The sequence below is a fragment of the Musca autumnalis genome, unplaced genomic scaffold (genome assembly GCF_047663935.1).
Source record: "Musca autumnalis isolate F117 unplaced genomic scaffold, ASM4766393v1 scaffold_5, whole genome shotgun sequence".
Lineage (NCBI taxonomy): Eukaryota > Metazoa > Arthropoda > Insecta > Diptera > Muscidae > Musca > Musca autumnalis.
In genome coordinates this window covers 50,812,197-50,838,496 of record NW_027412088.1, presented here as the reverse complement: position 1 = coordinate 50,838,496, position 26,300 = coordinate 50,812,197, and the positions used below count along the sequence as shown (strand labels likewise).

At 35.8% G+C, this 26,300-nt stretch overlaps 1 protein-coding gene across 4 annotated transcripts in view; it reads right to left on the bottom strand.

Annotated features, from left to right (window-relative positions):
• Window positions 1–503: 503 nt before the first annotated feature.
• Window positions 504–26,300, bottom strand: part of LOC141387176 (uncharacterized) — a 51,118-nt gene continuing 25,321 nt past the window's right edge. For all 4 annotated transcript variants that reach the window (XM_073956432.1, XM_073956435.1, XM_073956433.1 and 1 more), the window contains exons 2-7: window positions 22,799–23,099; window positions 11,133–11,394; window positions 8,447–8,546; window positions 8,192–8,374; window positions 1,860–2,346; window positions 504–1,787 (exon numbers count right to left, since the gene is read on the bottom strand). In XM_073956432.1, the coding sequence (XP_073812533.1) occupies window positions 687–1,787; window positions 1,860–2,346; window positions 8,192–8,374; window positions 8,447–8,546; window positions 11,133–11,394; window positions 22,799–22,855 (2,190 nt within the window). In that variant the 5' untranslated portion in view covers window positions 22,856–23,099 and the 3' untranslated portion in view covers window positions 504–686. The remainder of the gene's footprint in view (window positions 1,788–1,859; window positions 2,347–8,191; window positions 8,375–8,446; window positions 8,547–11,132; window positions 11,395–22,798; window positions 23,100–26,300) is intronic.

Genomic DNA, 26,300 nt, shown 5'->3' with positions numbered 1-26,300 from the left:
TGTCTCGTAACGTCCTTTCTGCTACCAGAACATCAGAACGATTGGGCAGATCTCTGAAGCGGTGATTAGTGAACTCTTTGAAACTAGACCAATTAGCTTTCTCATGATTGATTCAAGTATGGCGTTCAGAGGTAATGAAATCGGGCGGTGTGCTGATGGAGACAATTATGCCAGATGACGTTATTTGTCAGATCAGGTGACACGATATTTTATCTGGCGAAATGTGACACTCTCCGCTAATTTTGGTAGAGGCGTCCTCATTGACCATTCAAAACGTAGAGCTATTGACACATTGACGAGCCTAGAGCAAAACCTGAGATGCTCCCACTAGCCACATCTATTGCATCTCACCGAAGTTTGAGTGTGTTGATGTGGATTTGGCCTCCGCCTTGGCACGAACCAAAAGAGTCTGGATTAGGTATTTTCGGTAGCTATCGAGAAAAAATTACGCCGCAGTACATGCCCATATAACAAAAAATATATAAACAACTATAATCTAATTATTTTATTATATATTTTTATTTATTACAACTAACAATAAAAATAATTTAAAAATTACAAATAATAATATTAAAATTGTTTATAAATATCAGACGACAAATAAGTTTTGATTTAAGCGAAAAAAGAGCAGTACAAATAATTTAAAAGGAAAAGTGAAAAACGCCTTCTCATTACTAAATCAAAACTCATCTTCTCTTTTTGAAGTTGTTCGGATTGATGCGATCATATGCGGTGTCTTTCATGCTCGTTGTTTTTACTCCGGTATAGGTTCTCTGGCCTTGGGAACTTTGTGTGCGCACAGTTGTTATGGGGCTATTAGCCATTTGTGTGGTACCATTTTGTGGCGATTTGTTGCCATTCATCAGGGGTTGCATATTCTGCATATTACCATTTGACATGGTCGTTGTATTGGTGGTCCATTGGGATTCATGCATTTCTGTTGAGCCATAGGCACTATCTTTGATTTGGGATTCATAGAATATGGATTGATTTTTCTGTTGTTGTTGCTGCAGCTGCTGTTGTTGTGCTGGATTTGTATTCTGTGTCTGTTTGTTGCTGTCATTTGAATTGGGCGCCATGCCGGTCATAAGCAAAGGAGCCATAGTTTGCAAAGAATTGGCCAGTCCCGAAAATGTCACCGATTTATTGTTAATATTATTTTGAGGTTGCAATGGCTGTAACGGTGGTGCCGCTTGCCATTGTTTGCTGCTGTCCAATGCTGGGGTACTGGCAAAGAGAGCATTTTTCAGTGAATCCGATTTCGAACGTTGTAAAATACTTTTATTGCCACCCAATGGCTTGGTTGTGCCAACACCTATCGAATTCTTTGTGGGAGGGGTGGGTGCAAAATTAGTTGTATAATTTTCATTCGAATCACTTAGCTGATCATAACTCTGGCTAAGATCAGCCAAGCGACTTAAATCGGTATTGGTGGAATTATAAATTTCCAAACTGCTTGAAATTAAATCGGCCCTTGACCCTAGAGTTACCAAACTACCGGCCAAACTGTCATTATTCATCATGGTTGATAGATTGCTGGCCATGGATGAGGGACTATCTGATTTGCCACGTTGGCCAAACTGGGCCGTACCCATTTCACTGGGTCCCACCTGGACAGCACCTGTACGAGGATCGAAGTGCTTTTGATTGGCATCCTTAAGGGTTGTCTTAATTTCCTTGGATTGTTCGGTGGAGGAAGAACGCAACGAAGAAATGTGGCCTCGTACCGGTTCGCGGGAAACCGATGATGAGGGTGATGATGCTGAATTCGTTTCGTCCAGTTCCTCCTAAAATAAATAAAACAAAAAAATAAATTTCTTTCTTTTTCCCTTCCATGCTTCTTTATCATCGTCACTTACCTCATCTTCTTCGGTAATAACCGATGATTCGATCCATTCCTTTATCCTTATCTTCTTAATGTGCCTATCAACATTGGTCTCTATGCCACAATCGGCCAAATTGTAGAGCAAACGATTCTTTTCATCCGGACTGCTGTGAAAGGAATACATCGAGGGACACAATTCATCCGTTTCATATTCAGCCATTTCTTTTTCCGCAGTTTTGGCCAACCAACGATCATCCAAGAATTTTGTTAAGTCCGTTAGATTTTTCGGCCTACGATCTGCTCGGGGCTCTAGGAATCTCTTGAACATACGTTGTGCCCTTGATGTGAGCAGCTTGAACAGTTTGGGAGTTCGTCTCATTGCCAGCATCATACTGTTTTGCCATATTAAATATCGCATGTAACGCGGATCATCGGATGCTGCCTTTTGCCATGGCAAACATCCGGTGAGGCACACAAATATGACAATGCCAAATTGCCAAACATCATGACTGGGATCAGCTCTGGAAATGATATGAAAAAATAAATTTTGTTTTTAGGTTAGGTCTCAATTTTGTTTGCTCAAAAGTTAAGAGGAGATATCTCGTTTTTTTAAATCTGTAGGCCTCTCTGACCATTTCAATTTTATCATATCTTTGAATAAAAATACAATACCTCGCAACCTGTAAAGTCACAGACCAATGTGTCAAAGTCTTCTAGAAATACTGCGAAGAAGCTAAAAAAGACATTAGACGAAGAAGTGGACAATGAAAGAGTGAGAAGATGACAACGGAAGAGACTAAACTCCGATCATACAGGACATATTTGCAGCAACGCTGTATGACTGCTAAGCCGAACAACGTAAAAGGCCTCGGCCCATACGGTCCGTTGAGTGCCACGTTACAACAGGTTGGTGGGAAACTCAGTTCTTCGTAGGAACCTTGCTCGTATAACCTGAAGCACATTGACAAATCTGTGCGACTAGTGGTCCCGGATGATCTGAGGGTTGCAATCGTAGACAAGGCTGATCCTAAAGGTTGTATCAGTTGTTGTTGTATATGATGTGTTTGTTCGTCTCGTTTTTCTGTTCCAGTAGTGGAATTCTGTAACTCATTTTTTGAGTTACCGACAAAAATCGGTAACATTAAAACGCAAAATTATGAACGAAAAGTATAAATAAAAGTTGACAGCACTGTTGCTATCGGTAGAATTTAGCAACAGCTTTATTTTGGTTGTTAACTTACCGAAAAATTTCGTTAATTACCTAAATTATAAACATTTTAATTTTACCGATATTTGTCGGTAACTCAAAAAATGTGTTACAGAATTCCACTACAGGAATGTGACTGCTTCGATGGGTTGTAGCCACAAAGTTAATAGAGTTAGTTGAGTAGGTTTAGCAGGGCAGTTAAAAAGTTGTAGTGTGTCGTGCGGGCCTGTGCCGCATACCGGGCAGATGTTTAGTACGGCGTCATCGATCCTTGCCCTATAGGAATTTAGACACCTTCACCAGCGTAGTTAAGCCAAAACTACTCTAGTTTGTTGTGCCAGCTGATGCTCCTCAGCTGCGATAGATGAGGGATGTTGTCCGCGGACCGCATTCACGTGATAATTGTTTATGGCATCTGCGATTTAATCTGTGTGAATGCTATTTAAACCTGCTTGATAGGCTTGTTGATCCAATGGATTCTCTCTTGTAACGTTGCACCTCCCTCTCGCTAGATCATGGAAATACATCCTAACATGTCCATCGCAAGGTGATTAGGATGCTCTCACAGTAAGACCCGAACAAGTAAGGCTACAAGAGAATGTCATTGTGTTTATGTACTGGAAGGATCTTTGTAGTCTCATGAAATTAGGAGGAGGAGGTTTGACTATTTGTCTACAGACCGACCCATCGGGTTATATGTATGTGGTCAACAAGATTTTTTATCTGCACCCCAAGTGCTGCCTGCTAGGGACTTGAGGACCTTGCTCCTACATCCCCTACATCTCAGCTCAGTTGGTGGCCGGAAAAAGGTGGTGAGACCAGACAAATACACATTCAGCCTTTCAAAAATGATATCAGGGAAGGTATCTGACGCCAAGATTGTACAATTATCCGCATACGTTACGATCTCAATGCTATCTGGAGGGGGTGGTATACAGGAGAGGTAGAGGTTAAACAGTTACAGATATGTCACCCCCACCTTGGAGATTTCCCTGCCTCACTCTACGGGGCTTGGACTTCTTGTTCCCGAATTCCACGTGCGACTGGCGTCCATACATATAGTTGATTATCCAAAGTTTCAAACTTCGCCTTAGTGAAGTCTGATCAATGTCCTCAAACAGCGTGGAGTGCCTGATAATATCGAAGCCACCATCACTGTTCTATCACATGGCTTCCTCTGGTTGAGATCTCGAGTAATATGTTTGGAGATGGCGTGCAGCGCTCATGCTGATGATCGGCAACTGGATAACCGTTTCTGTTGCTGAGGAGGAGTTAAGCCTCATCGAACTCATCCAACTGGAGATTCCATCAGAGCCCAACTCATTGGGGGATTCAGCGTTCCTAATGACATTCGCAACATCCATACATATGTAAATTGTGGTGGCTCCTCCTCAGCAGGAAAAGAGTTAATGCGAGGTAATAGTTTTATCTTCGATATACTTGATAAACAGGCGATTGAATTCGCTTACTGTAGCGTAACTTCCTTCTTTCCAGGGTTTGAGAATGACTTAACCGTTGCCCACAATTCACAAATTCCGGCTCCAATATTCCAACTTTCGTTTCTGCTACCCGAACATCAGAAGAGTTGGACAGATCTCTGAAGCGGTGATTAGTGAATTCTCTGAAACCAGCACAATTAGCGTTCCCACAATTGATGAAAGTGCGGCGTTTAGATGTGAAGATATCGAACGGGCTCCTGATTGGGACAATTATGGGGAGACGGCCTAACCCAAGAGAAACGACGGGTTGTCAGGTGACGTTGTTTATCAGACTAGGCGATACGGTGGTTATATCTGGCGACCTGAGACACTCTCTGCTATTTCTGGAAGTGGCGTCCTTATTGACCGAGTAAAATATAGAGCTATACATCTGCTCAGCTAGCTCAATACTCCTCTGACCATTTCCAAGGACCGAATGCCACAACTCCTGATTGGTCCCCCAAGACAAGACGATTATGACCTTCCAAATGCGGGCTAATTTTGGTCCCATAATCTGGAGTACAGTCATTTATCGGCGGGAAGTATACGTTACGCAACTCTACCTCGACAATTCCAGCCCTAACTGTTACCCCCATATATTCCATGTACGGTTCATTAGAATCATGCTCAAGCGAGATAGGTCTGTATTGAACAGACTGGTGAAATAGGAAAGCCAATCCCCACCTTCACTTCTGCTTCGATCTTTCTTCAGTACTTTGTATCCATCACAAATCTATAAGCTGCTTTTGTTTTAGAGCTTTATTTTCTGCACCGCCGCGACCGTTATATTTGTCCGCTTCAAAAAATCCATCTTACCTCGGATTCCTATGCATTTAAATTGTAAAAAGTAGGGATACGCAGTGAATTGCAATAATCGGTTTTTCGATTATTCGGTTTTCGTGAAAAATTTAAAACTCGATTTTCGGTTAGACGCATGGTAGAACAAATACAAGGTAAAGTTAATACTACAACAAATACAACTCGAACAACAACCACAAAGGAATTTGTTTTTGTTTGTAAACCTTAGTGTCAACGTAAATGTAAACAAAACAAGGAAATGTCTATAAATTATTGGAATTTAAAAAACTAATAATTTTTCACATTTGATTGAATATTTTGGAAAACATGAATGAAAACTCGTTAGATTTTCAATTTGAATGTTTCCATATCATTCCACTAAATGCATAATTTCTCGCAGAAAGTAGAATACTTGCAAAAATGTTTCGGGTCGCTGGTAATTCATTGAAAAAAGAGAAGCTGTTTCAATCATTTGCTTTTGAAAACAAAAAAGCACATGTTTATTAGGGCTTTATTCTTTTCAAAACAAAATACCACACATATTAACAAATATTGTACCGCCTCTATAAGCGGTGTTTTAGTGTGCGGCATGTCGTTCGGACCTGGAGGAGGTTACATGTCAATGATATGAAGCCGTCTTTATGGGAAATAGTTTTTTTTCTGGTGAATAAATTTGTTCTTCAAAAATATATATCCCTAATATACATCGAAAATAGAAATAAATACATAAAATATCGAATGGAATTTGACACTAACACTACAACCCAGTTCAGTCAGCTGGGTATTGCTGCTACCTTTTCTTGTTCTACCATGGGTTAGACGATTATTTGAGAGTGTTCTAAAAGTCGACTTTCGAGTAATCGTTAACCGCCGAAAACCGATTATGATCGACCATTTTCGTTTATGCGATCCGTGATGGTTATATGTATAAAAAAAGTACCGTCAATTATGCGGTTTTAGAACACCCAATAATCAACTAATAGTCGACCAAGATTAATAGCCGACTACGAATAATAATAGACTACGACTAATGGTTTCCGTCTTCCGAAAGTCGACTAAGAATAATCGATTTTTCGGTTTTCGCACAGTCAATAGTTGATTTTACGTATCCCTAGTAAAAAGGATGCATTTTCAGGGATTGGAACATCAATGGCTGATGTAAAGTGCTGGGGGCTTTGTTCTCGCAGTATGCAGAAACATAGTCGCAGTACTTCACATGAACAGTCCAGAGCAACTCATGAGATGCATACAAACGCTGATATAGTGAGGTTCCTGGTTAGCCTGATATCGAAGGGCACATCAGTTTCGAATATTGGCTACCGAACTACCTGCAATTTGACATTTGAGGTTCCCAGTGGTCAAAAAACTTTTCCAGGTTCTGGTATAACCCCCATATGACGGTACCTCCTGATTTTATTTATTTATTTATTATTTTTTTTTTTTTTTTGAAGATATTATCTAAATTTTTTGACCGAACTACCTATAATTTGATATTTGGGTCACAAAACTTCTCCACCAAAAACCAATATAGGTTCATGTTTTGGTATAGTCTCCACATAAAGGTACCTCTTGATTTTATAATTTGATATTTTAGGTCCTTAGTGGTCACAAAACTTCTTTTTATAGCTCTCATTTAACGGTACGTCCCGATTTTATATATTTTGAAAATAGTAGCTACCTAATGGTCACAAAACTTCTCCAACAAAAATTGTTAACATACTGTATTTTCAAATTTTTAGCTGACCGAATTAGCTAAAATTGGGTATTTGGGTTTCCCAGTAGTCAAATAACTTCTTCACCTAAAATTGTGGGTATTGCTTTTGTAAAGGCCTCGGCAACTACGGTCCGTTAAGTGCCGCGTTAAAACAATCACATGAAAATGTCAAGAACAAACTTGGCATCACTTATATATTTTTCATGCGATTGTTGTTTTTGACGCGTAAAGGTAGAATTAGACGTGACATAGCCATAACACCATAACCATAGAAAACCAAACCCAATTGGTATCTTATGGTTATGGCTATGCCATTATGTTATGTTACTACTAATCGAATTGATTGATATGGCCGTATGGTTTTATGGTTATGTTACGTCTAATTCCACCTTAAAGCGACGCTCAACAGACCGAAGCTTCGTTCCAGTACTTTTTTAATGGTAAAATGTTCAAAAGAGAAAACTGTCAAAAATGAGTTCAACGCACACATTTTTTCAAAATGTACGGGAACGGAAAAATGGCAGAACCGTCAAAAAATCTGGAACAAATATCAAAGTCGGCGTGTCAGCCAATCGGAAGCCGGCAAACATGTTGCACATTTTTGCTCGCTCAAATTTGTCGTGTAAAAAGTTTCTAAAGGGAAAGCCATTCAGCGCCATTTTTGTTCAAAGAGAAGTGAACATTTTGCAACTTTTTTGGTGTACGGGAATGCATTTCGGGGAAAAATGTTCAAAATGTGTTAAATGTGTAAAAACTTTTTAGTTCTGGAACGAAGCTCGAATGTACCATATGAAAAATGTGTAAGTGGTGCCAAGTTTGTTCTTGAAGTTTTCATGTGATTGTTGTAACGCGACGCTCAACGGATCGTATGTGCAGAGCCCTTAAAGGCCCCGGCACATACGGTCTGTTGTGTGACGCGTTGCGCGTTGAAAATGTGCCGCGGCCTTAACAGACAGAAAATTAATTAATCCATATAATGGGTACTTTACACGGTATGTTATTTTACATATGTGTTGTCACTTTGCGTATACATTTTGTATATAAAAAGTGACAACCCATATGTAAAAAACAATGAAAATTTCATGGCTGAGGTGGCGTATTAAAAGTTCGGTGAACTTAACGCGTTTTTACTTATTAATCTTTGATCCAACTTACTCTACAATACTTACTTATATGTTCCTTCGGGTTTAATTTCTAATACTTCTGGTGGACTGTAGGGTAGCCATTCGTTGCGTCTTTCGACAAGGGTGCCTGCTTGAAATGATTCACCAAAATCACATAACTTAACACGGGTAAAATCGGAACGGTATATTAGCACATTATCTAGTTTTACATCACGATGTACAATGTCTCTGCAATGTTAAAACAAAAACAACAACATTCAATATGACCAATAATAATAAGAAAAAAAAAATTATACCTACTTTGAATGCATATAATCTAATGCGGAACCAATTTGTTTAGCAACACGTTTGCTATAGACCTCACCGACACCAGTATCGGTAACATTTGAGGTTAAATCACCTGTTCGAAAGAGAGAAAATTGTTTTAGTACGAAGAAAGAAGTGTGTAATAATTCAGAAATATATGTTAAGATTAACGCACTGATTCTATTAAATACAATAGGTTAATCTTCAATAATGTAAATGTGCTATTAAGACTACGTTTACCAAGGTCTATTTAATACGATTTATTCACAAATACAATGAATTTGACAGCTGGGGTGAACTCATGGTGGAATAAGAAGGAGTTACATCAAATCATAGCAAACGCCAAATTTGATCATAATAATGCATTGCTGTGAATTGCTTGTTTACATTTTGTATGATATTTTATTCACAATAATGCAATTTGACAACTAATCTGAAAATCAGCGGTTTTTGGCGCTGTACCTTATTATTGTGCCATGGATGAACTCATCTGGCCTTTTACCCCACATTAAATTGGTGGCGTAAAACGGTCAGCTGATTCATTTCAATCCGTCTAATTAGCTGTTATTAGGTCAGTTCGATAACTTCGCAAGAAAAAGTATTTGCAAGTTCTTGCAAGTACTTGAAACTACTTCTCATTTCTATTTTATTGGACAAGTTTGTTATCGAACAGCATATTGTAAAAATTTGTACAAACTTTTGTGTTATCGAACATACCTAATGTGAAATAATTTCTCTCAAAAGAGAGTTGTTGTACCCTTTATGTGACTAGAGTTGTACAATCTAGTTCATTTGAAAGATATAGTTCAATAGTTCAGCTCTTTTAACTGAACTAGTTCAGTAATCTAGTTCATAGTTCACTATCCAGTTCATTCATTCGGATCATAATCGTTCAATCAAACGCATACATACACCAAATGGAAACAACCCTGCAAGCAAAAACTATCGCGGAAGTGACTTAGGCGTGTCGCCCAGGGCGATGAAAACAGTCGCCGCGATAATCGCAGAAGTCACCCTAAAGTGACCTCCGATGTGAAGAAATGAACCACGCCGGCGTGTCGTCTTGGAATTCACTCCAGCGACACTTCTAGAAGATCATTTCCGCGATAGTTCTAAAAATAAAAAAAAATATTTTTTTTCTATTTATTTTTATTTAAAATTTTTTATTTATTTTTTTTATTTTTATTTATTCTTCTTTTCTTTTAGAGAAAATTATTCTTTGTAATTTCGGCCTACATTAATTTTGTCATTTTAAAAATGTGATGTTTTGTTGCCTGACTTGGGAAGGCGAGGGAGTGCGAAACTCACTTCCAATTGCTGGCAGGGAAACAATAGATGTGTCTGGTTACCCTAAAATTTGTAACAATTTGTACCAATTGTTGCTGGAAGTCGTCTGTTAACACAAAAAAAACCAGCAAAAGAGAGCGATTTGAGAGAGACATTTTGACAGTTCTTTCACTGAGAGCTTGCAAATTCTTGCTGGACAAATTTCTTCTAGCAAGCACTTGCAAGCTCTTCTTCTTCCTGAAAACAATCAATCAGCCGTTTTTAGTTTTTTGTTGATTTATGCTTGTGAACATTAAAAACAATTTTATTGTGGAAATAACATAGTCTAATTGTATTGTTTTATGGAAAACAAATTTGTAAAGTGGAAAAATACTTTTTTGTTTCATTTTCTTTTTTATTTTTAATAAAATACAACGTGTTTGCTTCCTTTGTTGGCGGACAAATTGTTCTGTTTTGGCAAGTCAGCTGATTGCTTGCTGGTTTTTGCTGGGAAGGTGTCTGTTTACTTTTTACAATTTTCTAGCAAAAGAGAATAAAAACCCCTTACTCTCTGGGAAAGTTCTTGCTGGACAATTCTTGCTGGGAAAGTAACCAGACAGACTTATTCATTGTACCTTGATCCAAAACGTAAACAAACTCATCACATTACGAGGGCATCACTTAACACTGACGACGGCGTAACTTTATGCATATGTGAACCACATGTTGAACTAGATTGTGAATCGTTCGTTCGTTGATCGTACGGTCGCCGACTAATTATAGTTCAGTGAACTATTGAACTATAATGAACTATATCGACTGATCTAGTTCATACGCTCTTTTCAATGAATCGTTCAATTGAACTAGTTCGTTCATGAACTATACAACTCTATTGGTCTGTTCCTTTACTTTTGAAAATGGTAAAACCAGCAAAAGTAGCAAAAGTTGTAATCTGCTTCCATATGAATTGTATTGTGTCTGAAGTAAAGGAACGCTTTTCGAGTAAAAAGTAGTAAAACTTGAAGATTCTTGCACGTAAAGGAACAGAGCTATTATGTGACCTGTTAAATACTAAGAGTACGTTTACATTTACGAAATAAATTTTAGTTTATTTGACATACACTCATTGAAGCTGACGATGCAAATCTACTGGAAATAGTATATGTAAAAACGATTTGGATGTCAACATTGTGTTTGAAATCACATAAATGAAACATAAACTACTTTTGAAGTTTGGTCTGATTTAAAGAAATGTTGGCTATAATCTTATTTGACAGTTGTTTTTAAGCATTTAACATCAAATAAATCGACATAAACCATTTAGTAATACTAACAGTACGTTTAAAGTATGCTTGACTTAGCAAATCCAGTGCATTTAAGCTTAATATAAATGACGATTAAGATTTTAACTTACCCAACGGCGCATACTCTTGAGTAAAAACATAAAATCCTGCCGTCTCGAATGCCACATCATAGGTTGTCACAATATTTCGATGTATTCCCAAATGAAGACCATAATGAAATTCACGATAGAAATCATTTAGCGAGACATAGGGTTTCGGTACTGCCTTTAGAACCATTTCCGTATGGGATGCTCGATGTTCGACCAGAAGAATTTTGCCAAACCATCCTTCGCCGACTATTTGTAAAATATCGAATTCATCAACCAAATGTATCTGGAAAAAATAGGGAGAATTTTAAAAATAATTAGTTTAGAAAAGTTGTAAGGAGGTGAATTTATATTTCTATTTGTATCTGGAATCATATCAGTGAATATATAAAATATATTTTTCTGAAAGATGAAGTTTATTTCCGATTTGGTCCCGGAGAAAAATATATACATATATTTGATTTGAACGTGTGACTACTGACTATGTTCACAAATGCTAATGTAAATGTTATGATCAGCTGTTTTTGCTGGGCCCTGTTATTTCAGTCATAGTCCCCACCACGGCACAATAATACAGGTACAGCGGCAAAAACAGCTGATCTTCATACCAGTTGTCAAAATGCATTATTGTGAATAAAATCACATACAAAATGTAAACAAGCAATTCACAGTAATGCATTATTGTGAGCAAATTTGACGTTTTGTATGATTTGTTGGAACCATGGCAGAACTACCAGGTAGTGGTATCACACCAGCTGATCGAATATGAAAAGTCAAATCCCTTTATAAAAAAAATATTTTTGTTGTAATTTCTCCAACAACATAAAGGAAGTTTTGACATAACATATTCAAAATTTTACGATGCCACTACCTGGGTAATTGTGCCATGGTTGGAACCATGGTACAATAATACAGGTACAACGGGAAAAACAGCTGATTATCACACTAGTTGTCAAAATGCATTATTGTGAATAAAATCACATACAAAAGGTAAACAAGCAATTCACAGTAATGCGATATTTTGACGTTTGGTGTGGTAAATTGACCGATTATTGTTATCGATGTAACACCTACTTATTCCACCATGGTCCCCACCATGATGCTATACATAAGGTGAAGCGATAAAACGGCGTTTGCATTAGAGCTTTTTGCCGGGTTAACTTTCTTTATGAGGATTTATTTGACGTTTGCGCTATGGAATTGAAATTTGAAACCCAGTGGATTTATTAAATCCGCTTAATACCCCGGTTACACTTAACTGGATTAACCCAGTGGGTTTGGATTTCAAATGTCAATTCCATAGCGCAAAAAATGTCAAATAAATCCTCATGAAGTGGGTTAAACCTGTTTGATGTAAATGAGCTATCAAACGGGGTAAAATACAATTGCCTAGAGTTAAAATATAAAGTTCCCACCCAATAACCCTCCATAAAAGGTACTTCAGTTGCGGTTGGTGGCGGCACGGCATGTGTGTTTAGTTGATCTATTTTATGTGTTTATATGATGCTTATATACATACAACAAATGTATGTTTTGTCTATAACCGTAATTTTGGCTTTGCGCCAAAAATGCTGCTTCATATCCAAACATCAGAATAGAAGACGAATTCAGGAATTCAAACATATGGAAAATTGACAATATCCAATTTTTCTTGTTATGCATTTTCGTGCTTGGGCAAAATTTACTGGTAAAGATGTTACGTATTTTTTCTACATCATCTTTTTCTTCAATTCTAAAATAAAATATTTTATAATTGCAATTTAGCAAGAAATAATAAATAATAATTTGAACAAACGAATCACTGTGATTTCTTTATAATTCGACAATTTGGATTTAATATTTCATCGGCACATTTGGGGTTTGTTCGTTTTCTCACCTCGTCAAATAGATTTTGCGAATTTTATTTACACAACGCAAATCAAGAGAAAGAGAGAAAGACAAAACAGGTGGTTTATTATAAACATATTTATAATTCTGTTGCAAGAAAAATATTTAAATTTTATATTTGTTGATAGGTAGGCTATGATAGCATCAATATGGATTGAGGTGTAGACGCGTGTCGTTCTTGACATACATACATACATACATATAAACATGTTAACGATTTTCGAAATACTTTTTGGATGAGGTGGGTTCTTGTTGCTTTTTCTAGTTCGTTTAGTAGTGGAATTCTCGAACTCGTTTTTTGGTTATCGACAAAAATCGTTAAAATTAAAATGCTTATAATTCGGTAATTAACGATATTATTCGATAAATTAGCGACCAATAAAAGGTACTCGCAAAGTCCCAATTTACATTAGGCGAGTTTACTTGCGGCAATTGTCAGTTTGTAGGTGAGAGAGGGTGCTGAGAGGCAAAGGGTTACCATATGCCTCACCTCTCTCTCCAGCAAAATGACAATTGCCGCAAGTAAACTCGCCCAATGTAAATTGGGACAAAGTTCTACTGATAGCAACAGTGGTGTCAACTTTTATTTGAACTTTTCATTAGGTCTGTTCGATAACTCAAAAGTTTGTACAAATTTGTACAAACTTTTACAAAATGCCGTTCGATAACAAACTTGTTCAGTAAAAGAGAAATGAGAAGTAGTTGCAAGTACTTGCAAATACTTTTTACTTGCGAAGTTATCGAACAAGCCTATTCATAAGTTTGTGTTTTAATTTGACCGATTTTTGTCGGTAACCGAAAAATGCCCTAGAGAATTCCACTACAGATCATTTTCCGTGATCAATTCAATTTAATAATAATAATAATAATATTATTATTAATAAAAACACATAAATAAATCAGTAGTGGAATTCTGAAAATTTTTTAATTAGCGAAATGTTTGACATTGATTACCAAGGGGTTTATATTATAGCCTTTTGCAGGGTTAACCTTCTTTACGATGATTCGTTTGAAATATAAGCAATAGAATGACATTTGAAACCCATCGGTTTGTTAAATCCGCTTATATATAAACGTACTATTAGACACAGAAATATCATAGTGTTGTATCTCGCCACAGATTCTAATCATTTTAACTATTATTTTGTTTCTTCGACAAAAAACTTTGTATACCCAAGTCACAATTGTCTGTTCACACAGATATGCCTCTGTCCATATCGTCCATATCGAATATATCTTAACTATAATATCACTGTTACCACAAATGTCCCAAAAGAGACAAGGGAGACCCCTCTCATATCAGTGAGTGCACTCCGATTCATATTAGCTCGATAATTACGTGACCTACTTTTTATCACTGAGTCCGAACGTCATATTTTTCTGCACCCTAGACCAAATGTTCGTCCCCGTTGGGGTCTCCTTATATCTCTCAAATCGAGGATTTTATGTATAAATGTTGAGGAGCGTATACTTGCCAACAACCATTATACGCCCCGATGTATATTTGCTCTGTTCCAGAACCTGCAAGAAGCTACTATTTTTTACTACGATAACACTTTTTCCTTTATGTTATCGGAAAAAATAGTAAAAATTAGTAGATTCTTGCAGTTCTGGAACAGTCCAATTGTTTGTAAATCAACAGTAGGTCGGCCATTGAGAGTTCTGTTAACAACTTTTGACAACAAACATAATAGATTTTTTAGGTTTGTTCCAGTACTTTTCTAATGGCAAAAGTAGTAAAAGAGCAAACTGTCAAAATTGCTCTCAGAGCATATATATTTTCAAAAAGTATGGGAACGAAAAAACTGTGAAAAATATTTAAATTTGTCATATAAAAAATTGCAGACGTCATGCAAAAACATAACAACAAAGAAACATTTTTAAGAATTTGTTTTATTTTGTGTAACATTAAAGGACATTTGCAAATTAACTACAGGAAACAACACCGATTTTACGCATTCCTCTGATCTCTTATACAGCTGTATGTAGTACGAAATTTTAAGATTAAAATCTCTCCAGGCAAGAGATCGAAATTTAGTATTAAATCATCAATGGCCTCAGTAACGACTAATCTGCAGCAAAACCCAATGTTTGCAAACGGCATTGTGCTGGCCAAGCTTTTCCTTTTTTATTTAAAATAAAAAACAATATTTTTATGAAAACCTGCGTTTCTTTGCTGAATGTATGATGATGTTCATATGATTTATTAAATGCAATTACATTGTGAAACAAAATATAAAGTATTTAAAGAAAATTTAAAATGCATTTAACTTGATAATGATACATTTGGCCTATAGCGAACACCATCTTGCGTTTCCATGCAAACAGAAATTCCAGTCGGTACGTGATGGAACAACGATAGGTTCTTCTACAAATCCTGAATTTACATCACCATCTTACACACGTCAAAGATCTTACGAGATTTAAAAACTTCTTACAACATTGCTCTCTAGGAAGCGTCTACCCAGGACATCTCTCTAGGCTATTAGAAGCGACATTTCTACTGAAAGTTAAGAATAAATCTGGACAACATGGCGGATCTTGATGTTGCAAAAGCAAATGACAGTCGTACTTTAGATACACATTTTTCTAAAATGCCCAAACATCGAAGGGTTACGTTAATGATTACGTATTTTTGTATTTCACGTAACGATATTAATGTATGCTAGTTTTAGACCCGGCTTGTGGATGCTGCAGTTGTGGAAGATTTCGTATTACAAAGCATTCGCCACAAACTTTTTAAAGTTGAAAAAACATGATTGAATTGATTCGCTAAACTTCAAAAAAACTGTTAATTAATGACAAATTCCTCCAAATTTTAATACGTAACACCGCGGATTGTATTTATCACTGCATCTTTAATTGCCTTGAAGTGTTATTTCGTTGTTAAAAACAGAATTTGATTATTTTGTAGTCAAATTATTTCTTCAATTATTATTTGTTCCTTTCAACAAATGTCAAATATATGGTTTGACGAATTTACAACATTCTACACACCCAAATTTGTGTAGTAGAAAATAGTAGAAGAGAAAGCCATTCCGAGCCATTTTTGTTTAAAGAGAATAGAAAATTTTGCCAATTTTTGTAGTACGGGAACGCATTTTGTCAAAAAATTGTAAAAATAGTCTAAATAGTACTAGGTTCTGGAACACAGCTTTTATATTATTGTGTTTTGAGTTTATTTGTATTTTAAATCACAATAAGGTTTATGACAACAAACATAATAATCAGGTGGGCTTATTGGCCGACATTGTATATGCCTTGGAATTAGGTCTCGGACTTTTCATGCTTATATGCCATTTAGGTATGAATTAATTAGGCGGATTTAGCAGATTATCAGGATTTATTTGCTAAATCCCATACAAAATTAATAGTACGGTTACACTAGAGTTTTTTTTGCCGGGTTAACCCACTTCTAGAGGATTTATTTGACGTTTGCGCTGTGGAATTGACATTTGAAATCCAAACCCACTGGGTTAATCAGGTTAAATGTATCCGGGGTATAAATTATCGTATTGCGTGGATTTGTTTTAAGTCCGGCATAAATCCTCGTATACAACTCTGTTTTTTGCAACATGTTGCTAGAAAATACAAAAAGTTGCAAGCTGGCACAAGAAACAAGGTAGATCCATCGGTGAATTGCTACAACAAAAATAATTTAAAATATCAACATTTGTAAACAAGGCAAAAAAATTGCTTTTTTTGACGCGAATTCAATTTACAACAACTTCTTTTGACGTTTCAAATTCGATCAGATGGGCTGACGCATCTACCTTGGTAATTGCGCTATGAACAAAAATCAGCTGACTGCCAATTCAATCCTCCAAAGGTATATCTAAATGCTATGAGATTTTTACTGGATTTATTAAATCCAGTTGAGGATTTATGGCTAGTCTAAATTAGCTATTAAACGCATTTTACATTTAACATGTTTTATAAAACATGAATCATTTAAGTTGTCAATTCCATACAATATCTGTCAAATAAATGACGTAAACTCCCAAAACACCTATCATAAGTGCAAGTGTAAAATGCGTTTTACTTAAGCGGGGTACACACGATCAGTTTTGCTCAAATAATCGGTTGCTTGCCAGTGTGGCCGTTCACTTTTTGAGTCATCAGGCAACCACAAAATATTTTGTGGTTGCTGAACGGTTGGACAGTTATCGATAATTCAGAAAAATCGACAGTCAAAACTGATAGTGTGTACCCCGCTTTATAGTCATGGCATAATAATACAGGTACAGCGGCAAAAACAGCTGATCTTCATACCAGTTGTCAAAATGCATTATTGTGAATAAAATCACATACAAAATGTAAACAAGGAATTCACAGTAATGCATTATTGTGAGCAAATTTGACGTTTTGTATGATTTGACGTAACACCTTCTTATTCCACCATGCTTATAGTGCCAAAAGTATGTGTGTCTGCATGGTACAATTACACAGGTAGCCGCATCGGCAATTGTTGGTAACATAAGATGTCAAAATTTGACATCAATTCAATGCAATTGACACATTATGTTACCATCAGCTGGCTTGATAATGCTACCTGTATTATTGTACCATGTGTGTCTGGTTCATGGCGCAATCATACAGGTACCCGCATCAGCCTAGCTGTGGTGGAATTCTGGAACTCATTTTTCTAGTTACCGACAAAAATCGGTAAAATTAAAATGCCTAACTTGTGTAATTACCGAATTCCGGTAAGTTAACAACCCAAATAAAGCTGTCGCTAAGTCCTACCGATAGCAACAGTGTTGTCAACTTTTATTGATACTTTTCATTCATAATTTTGCGTTTTAATTTTACCGGTATTTGTCGGCAACTCAAAAAATGAGTTACAGAATTCCACTACTGATGTACTGCGAGCTGTCAAAAAAGTTGTTGTAATTAAAAACACTGTTTGCGGAGGCAATAAAAGAAAAAACCAAAAAGAAAAACAAAACAACAGCATTATCAATTTCGTTATAATAAAAATGATTCAATCCTTTATTTAAGAAATATTGTTCGTATAAACAATATCTGTACCTTTTGTTTACAAAGTTGTTGTGGACGAATATCCAAATTTGTGGTGGATGAAAATCCAAGTTATTTCTTTAATCGACGAAGATCGAATGACCACTCTTTATTTAGCCAAAGAGAGAATAAAAACAAACGATGGACACTGCAAAATGGCGCCAATTTTTAGTACATTCTCATTAGAATTTGACATCTTTCACTTTGTGCGAAAACACAAAGTTGCACTTCGGCTAAATGGTCAAGTTCTAACGGAAGAAATGAAACATCATAATTTGAAAAGAGAATGAAACTATTCGTAATTAAACAAACACAAAATTAAAAAACAAAAATTTAACAGAAAAATTGTGAACTTTTAATGGAGTTTTGTAATAATGCGTTTTTTGATAACTGCCTAACAAAATTTTGTTGAAAAAATTGTGTGAATCGCCTTATTTTTGGAAAACATTTTTGACATTTCACAGTACTGAGCTTGTTTTTGTTCTCAATGAAGAACTGTAAACAACGTGAGTTAACAGACAACTTTCTGTAACAATTTGTACAAATTGTTACTAACTATTGGGTAGCCAGACAGACCTAATGTTCTTTAATAGTAAGTTTACATTTACGAAATCCACTCGATTTCAATTGTCAATTTCATTGCTTATGCTTGGTTTACATTTACGAAATCCACTCGATTTCAACTGTCAAATCCATAGGTTAAACGTCAAATGAAATCTAGATGAGATTTCATTTGACGTTTGAGCTATGGTAAATTTGTACAAATTTTACAAAATGCTGTTCGATAACAAAGATGTTCACGCAAATAGTTGCAAGAACTTGCAAATACTATTTACATGCGAAGTTATCGAATCTGTGGAATCTTACATTGAAAAAAGCAGGAAAATTCAATTTAAAACGATTGGGCGGTTATTTTTGTTTTTTGCACGAGTGCATTCTGGAAGGAACTCTTCCCCGTGAGAAAATCTTTAAGCTTTTAAAATATGTGAAGGGGCAATACAAATCATAAGGACAACATCCGGTAAAAATTATACGCAATTAATGACCAGTAGTCAGTCGGGGCTTTAATAGGCTGATTTTTGTCGGGTTAACCTTCCTTATGAGGATTTCTTTGACGAACATGCAATTGAATTGACTTTCAAAACCGAGTGGGTTTGTTAAATCCGGTTATATATAAACGTACTATAACCACCCGAATTTCATACATAGCATGGTACAAATACACAGGTAGCCGCATCAGCAATTGTTGGTAACATAAGATGTCAAAATTTGACATCAATTCAATGCAATTGACACATTATGTTACCATCAGCTGGCTTGATAATGCTACCTGTATTATTGTACCATGATACATAGCTAACAGCTTTTACGAAATGTTCCGAAATACATAAACATACGGTGTTTTTGAAAAAGGAACGGGTAAAACTGATAAAGAACAATTTTTTGTCACAGTGCAATCAGTAGAATTTCCCATAAAGTCCACAATGGCTTTCATAGGAATCCAACAAGTCCTTTAATAGAAGGCAAGGATGGTTTATCTTAGAAGACAATATGATAAGACCAGTAGACCTTTGTGAGAAGACTTGTGGGTCTTCTGACAGAAGACTTGTAGGACTTCTGCAGACGTTAAAGGTCCAATCATAATTCGATTGTCATAGAATATTGGACCAAAAAATAGAAATGAAAAGACTAGACTTCGGAGGATAGTAAATATCCTTCGTCCTTCATTTAGTATAAAACACCGTTTCTTATATGTTTTCTTATAGCTTTCTTTTAAAATAAACAATGATTTTTGAAAAAAATGTGGTGTTCGTATCAAGGCAAATGTAACAGGTAGTAGTATCGAGAAATGTTGATTATGTTATGTCATTTTCTTTATGTTGTTGGGGAAATTACAACAAAAATAATTTTGTTACAAAGGGATTTGACACTTCACATTCGAACAGCTGGTGTGACACCACTACCTATTCAATATGCCTTCGTCCGTATTTAATGTTATATTTCCACAATGTAGAACAATATTGCCCGGAGTCGGAGTGTAGTTATTGTTTCGACTCAGACCCTGACTCCAGCAACATTTCTAGACTCCGACACCCTGGTTTTTACAACGCCACTTGAAAAATATTCAAATATTCCACGATGTACATATGTATGAGAAATCTGCATATGAAATTATTTAAAAAAATAGGTATATTAACAATTCCATACTTTGTAAATAATCAGTTCGTAGTGGTCATCAGATCAAGACGGTTGTATAAATCGCAATAAAAATTCGCGTAGATAACCAAAAGGATACAAGTAAATATTAAAAGGATTTCCAAAATTAAATTTATAAATAAAAAACAAAGAAAAGTGTACAAAAATAATAATTAATAAAACATTATTAAAAATATGTTATGAAAGTAATAAGGATATACAAAATTAAAGTAAAAAAAGCGGAAAAGTACATATTGCCTAAAGGATATGCTACATTTCTGTGAACTTATTACGAATAAATTTTCTATTGCTTTTCAAGCTTTAAACAAGGCGAAAAGGCACATAAGAAATCCGAAATCAACAATAATAGCGAAATTTTGTTAGGAATTTTTCTCCCAAGTACCATCAGGACAATAATCGTGCATTTCTTAAGAATATTTCTAACGAAGTATGAAATTAATATACAAAATATCGTTTATTTCAAAGAGCACCTAATGGCTAGTTATACCCTCTGCATTTATGCTAACGAGTGTATATGTATACACTTTCATAAGGGCAAAATGTGCCTCATCGAAATAATGGTTTAAGATCCCAAGTATATTTGTCTTTCAGACAATTTGGAGTCGATTTAGCAATGTCCGTCCTTCTGTCTGTCTGGCTGGTGCGCACGATAACTCTCGAACGGATGAACCGATTTGGCTTTCGCAATATTTTGTCCAAATTAAGTTTAAGTTCGAAGATGGGTTATATCGGTCCACTTCTTCCGGACCTCCCCCACAAAAGTTCGAAAATGTTCGGAAAATTTGTACGCACGATAATTCTTGATGGGAGCGACCGATTTGGTCCATACTTTACACATCGTGTTTCGGATAAGTTCACTTTAAGACCTGCTCTTGACTAACTTTGATTTCTGTTGAACAACTTGCAATCGCTGTCTTAATTACAACGCTAAAAGTTTTTTCAGTGGCAGGTGCATACTCCTTGGGAAAACAGCCAGAAAGTTGTAAGAACCCCTATGGCACCATATGTAGTAGCTGGAGAGCACAATAACTCTCGAACTGACGATTTGGTCCAAAATTTGGCCTTCGTCATATTTTTTCGTCATATCGGTCCTCTCCTTAGGATGCCTTCCCCACAAAAGTTCAACATTTGTGTCCAAGTGCAGTTTAGGGTCTGTTCGGAGATCCCATGGAAAGTTATACCGATGATGTTCTTTGTGGTCCTGTTTACAGCCATAATATGTTTTCCGTGGACAAGTCCACGCTTACTGCCATATTCGTATATGCGATAACACACTGAAATGACTAGTGGGCGTGATATCTATCGAAAAGATATGAATCTCCATATAAGATCCACTTCCGTAATGCACTATGTCGGTCCATTCCCTTCTCCGCAAAACTTTTTAACTTTAATCCTAATCCACATTTTTGTCGGCAAGTTCAATATGTCCAAAATGTGCCACAAAATTCTGAAACGACCCTAAATACATTCGGTATGTTCGTAGATGAAAGTTCCAATTCACAGAGCCTGAGGGTATACCTCTGTCGGCAAAGCCGACTGATACTTTTTTACTTGTTGTTATGAAAACAAACTTAATATTAATAAGCTTACAAGAAAAAAGAGTACATAAGCTGCATCGCCTGCTTACCTTGCTTGCTTCTGATAAAAGAATAAAAAAGAAAAGGGCAACCCAGTTCGAAATTTGCTCTGCCTTCTTTATTCTTTTATTTTGATTATGTCTTTGAATTGAAACTATATTTGGATAAAATATTAAAATACCCAAAGTTTGGGCCAAATCGATTGATCCGTTAGTGTGTACGTACGCTTCAGACAGACGGACGAACTGTCGCTACATGCTACTCACTAAATAAACCACTACAATTCGAGAAGTTATTTTAAATAGCCCATAAGATAGGTCAGTCGATATATTTAATTTAAGTTCCCTTCACTTCCTTTAATAACCTTACCAAAGTTCTTAATTCTAGTACTCATATTAGTATGTGGACCATGTAATTAATGTACAATTAAATGTTTATAATTTTGTTGTTAGCTATGTCAATGTTCATTCATGTCAATCTCATCCATTAACACTTCGGGCAATTGCGATTGATTTGGATTGAAGGAATATTGGGGTGTCTCGTGGAAAGAAATTATAAAAAATAAGCCATTCCCAATTAAATGTAATTTTTATTTGTTTTGAAAGAATGATTCACGTAGAAACTGTAGCAGTAAGTTTGTAGGACGGTGGCGCACTTTGCTTAGGATCTGGAATTTTCTTTTCGAAATGAGAGTTCCTGCCAAATCTGTCTTAGAACACTTCTAACATCCGTCATATAGTCTGACTTGCTGGCACGAGCATTCCCAAAGAGAGTAAATGATTTATTTGCCAAGATATTGATTCGGAAAACTTTTCAGGGTCACCAACACCGAATGTATGTATAAATTCCAAATTAATTAGTGGACCTATTCGTCCCAAACAAACTTTCCTATGGGCATGAAAATGTCGCAAACGAATATGAATTTAATTTATTTATATAAGAAATATACAATAATCATTTTAATTATTCAAAATTCACTTCTTCACTTACCTTTTCCAATTCAAACTGGCGAATTTTATGGATACTCCCTCGGGGTTTCTTAGACATTTTTCTTTTTTCCCTCGCCGGCTTTCAAATCACATTGGATATTTAGACGAATCACACAAGAGTTGAATGAATTCTTAACTGTTTTGTTTGGAATCACTAATTGTTTAAATATTATTTCAATTTGTTTTCAACAATTGCTATGTTGTGTTTTTATTATTTCAAGGTGTGATAAAATTATAAATCTTTTTCTGGCCTCAGACATCCATGATGGGTATCAACAACAATTTCACTTGTATTATTTGCTCTAAATAAAAATATTTATAAAATGAAAAAACCGTTTGTTTTTGCACGTTTTGCTCATGTCTATGCCGAGACGTTGTTGTTGTTTTGTTTTAGTTTATTTCTGTATTTTTTCACGCATGCAAAAATCAATTTTATAAAAAAAAGAAAATGTTCGGGATGAACGTCGTGGTCATCTTTCATTTTGATTGCCACGACGCGTGTCTTTTATTTGTGTTTTGATTGAAGAATAATATTCGTTGCAACTATAAAATGGCGTTTTATTTTTAGAATGTTTTTTTTCTTTTTACAGTGACTGCCGCTATTGGACCGGCCTCAGCTTCAAATTCTGTAAATTGTTATTTGATGAATGTTCTTCTTTAACATTTTCTTCTTATCTTAATTTCCTGGAATATTAATTTAATTTATGTTTATAATGTGTAAATAATCCATATGTGAACACAACACGTCTAGAAGAATATATCTAGACAGTATATATGCATATGTCTGTGCGTTTTCGTCATTTATAAGCAACATTAAGAAGTTCATTCTTTGTTTGTTCAGAACACAGAGACAATTTGCTCATTATTCTCCGTCCGCTCGCTCCTTTGTGAAAATTTCACGGAAGTTGGAAATAAATAATTCAATTTGGCATAATGTGATCGTTTACTGTTTATTTAAGGACAATGCGTGACTCAGCCTTTTGTGATTTTGTCGATAATTAAGGTGATGTTAACTTGGAAACAGATTGCCTTTAATTTTGATTATAACAAAGAATATATTAACAGATTTACAAGTTAATTGTTTGTTTACAGGTGACGTAGAGACGATAAATGATGACCAAAATGTAGTTTCAATACAATTTTCTTTCGATCAATATAATGGATGGAAATCAAATTAAAAAATATAGCTCTGTTCCAGAACTAACAAGTTTTTAAAATTTTTACCACTTTTACACATGATGCGTACACAAAATTTATATGAAAATCGTTTACGATTATTACAACATTTACGACTTTTACCACTTTATAAAGTACGGGAACAGGCCATATGTGCTATTCTCAAACATCAACAAAACAGCAATGACGAACTTTTTGTCAGGCAATATTGGGCGTATAAGTAATAATAAATACATAAAAAATAATCATTCGCCTATGTCGGCATCTAAATTTTCTCAGCCTATGAGCGTACAAAAAAAAAAAAAAAAAAAAACAAGTTAAAACGTGTTCGGCCCGGTCGAACTTTTTATACCTTCCACCTCGGGTTGTATTAAAGTAAAATGGAATAATTAGTACTAAGCTCCTCCGCCACGGTGTTCCTACCAAAACCATGGATACAGGGCATACAAAGGGGTGACCCCCACTTGTAAATATCAAAAAATAAGTAGAATAGAATATGTGATAACATTTTCTAAACGATCGGAACAAAATTGACTGAGATGATGAGTGTTGGAAGTGATAAATTCGTTATAATTTGCATATAGCATAGAAATTTAAAACGTGTTTTTCTCGAAATAACATTTTGAAATCTATTTTCCGATTTTTTTTTTTTGAAAAAAATTACGCATTTTTGTGAAAAATGGCCCTCTACCAAACACTGTTGTAATTAAGGCGTTTTACGGTGCCAACTCTAGCTCGAAAACCAATGAACCTATTGTCATACAATTTTGTGGGCTGATCAAGGACATCAAAAACTAGTCCTTCACCGATCGACTTTATTTTCAAAATATGTTTACCCATTTTATGACCAAAACCGTAAGTCCCAATTTACATTAGGCGAGTTTACTTGAGGCAATTGTCAGTTTGTAGGTGAGAGAGGGTGCTGAGAGGCAAAGGGTTACCATATGCCTCACCTCTCTCTCCTACAAAATGACAATTGCCGCAAGTAAACTCGCCCAATGTAAATTGGGACTAAGTTTTTGTGCCACAAATTAAAATTATGAATTTTTGTATCCATCATTTCTGTAAAACCTAATATTTTTTTAAAAAATAAATCGGTGAAGTATTTGATTTTTAAGCTTACAAAAAAAAATTAAATAAATAAAACGACTATCAGTTCGTTAGTTTTCGAGCTAGAGATGGCACCGCAAAACGCCTTAATTACAACAGAGTTTGGTAGACGACAATTTTCTACAAAAATTCGTAATATTTACGGGGATATCGATAGATAGGGCTTTTTTATCACACTAGCACTAACAGGGCCACTAGGAAAACCTTCGGTAAAAATGTCCAAAGGATCCTCGAACGTACAACACAAAAATGTTGAACATTTGTGTGGGTGGTACCACAAGGATTGGACAGATAGGACCTACATTTGAACATAAACTAAGTTTCGACAATATTTTAAGATCCAAAGTGTGGACCAAATTGGTTGCTACGTCTATGAGAAATCGCGCGTACCATTTTAGGGAATATTTTCGAACTTTTGTGGGGAAGGTACCGAGGGGAGTGATAGGTCCACTTTAGGCACCACCTTCGAATTTCATCCAATAATCGAATAAATATTACGATCTCCAAAGTGTGGACGAACGCAGTATTCGATTCGAGCTCTCCAGCCACTACATATGGTGCCATAGGGTTTTTTTTACAACTTTCGGGTTGTTTTCTCAAGAAGTATGGACTTGCACCTGAAAAAAAACTTTTACTGTCGTAATTGAGGCAGCGAATACTAGTTGCTTCCACAGAAATCAAAGTGATTCGAGAGCAGGTCTTAAAGTGAATTTATCCAAAATGTTGTGTGGGAGGTACCCGAAGAGGTGGACCGATTGAGTCCATATTGAAACCTCGTCTAAGTCTAGTAGAAATTTCACGATGTGCTAAGTATGGACCAAATCGGTTACTTCCTTCAAGAGTTATCGTGCGCACAAATTTTTCGAACATTTTCGAACTTTTGTGGGGGAGGTACCGGAAGGAGTGGACCGATATAACCCATCTTCGAACTTAAACTAAGTTTGGACAAAATATTACGAAAGCCAAAATTTAGAACGAATCGGTTGATCCGTTCGTGCGCTCCAGCCAGACAGACAGACGGACATGGCTAAATCAACTGCAAATTGTCTGAAACACATTTCGTCCAAACATACATGGGGTCTTAAACCATTATTTCGATGAGGCACATTTTGCCCGTATGAACGTGTAAATACACTCGTTAGCATAAATGCTGATGGTATAATTACAAATTAAATAGACTGGATTTGCTAAACCAGGTATATTCTAAATGTGGTATA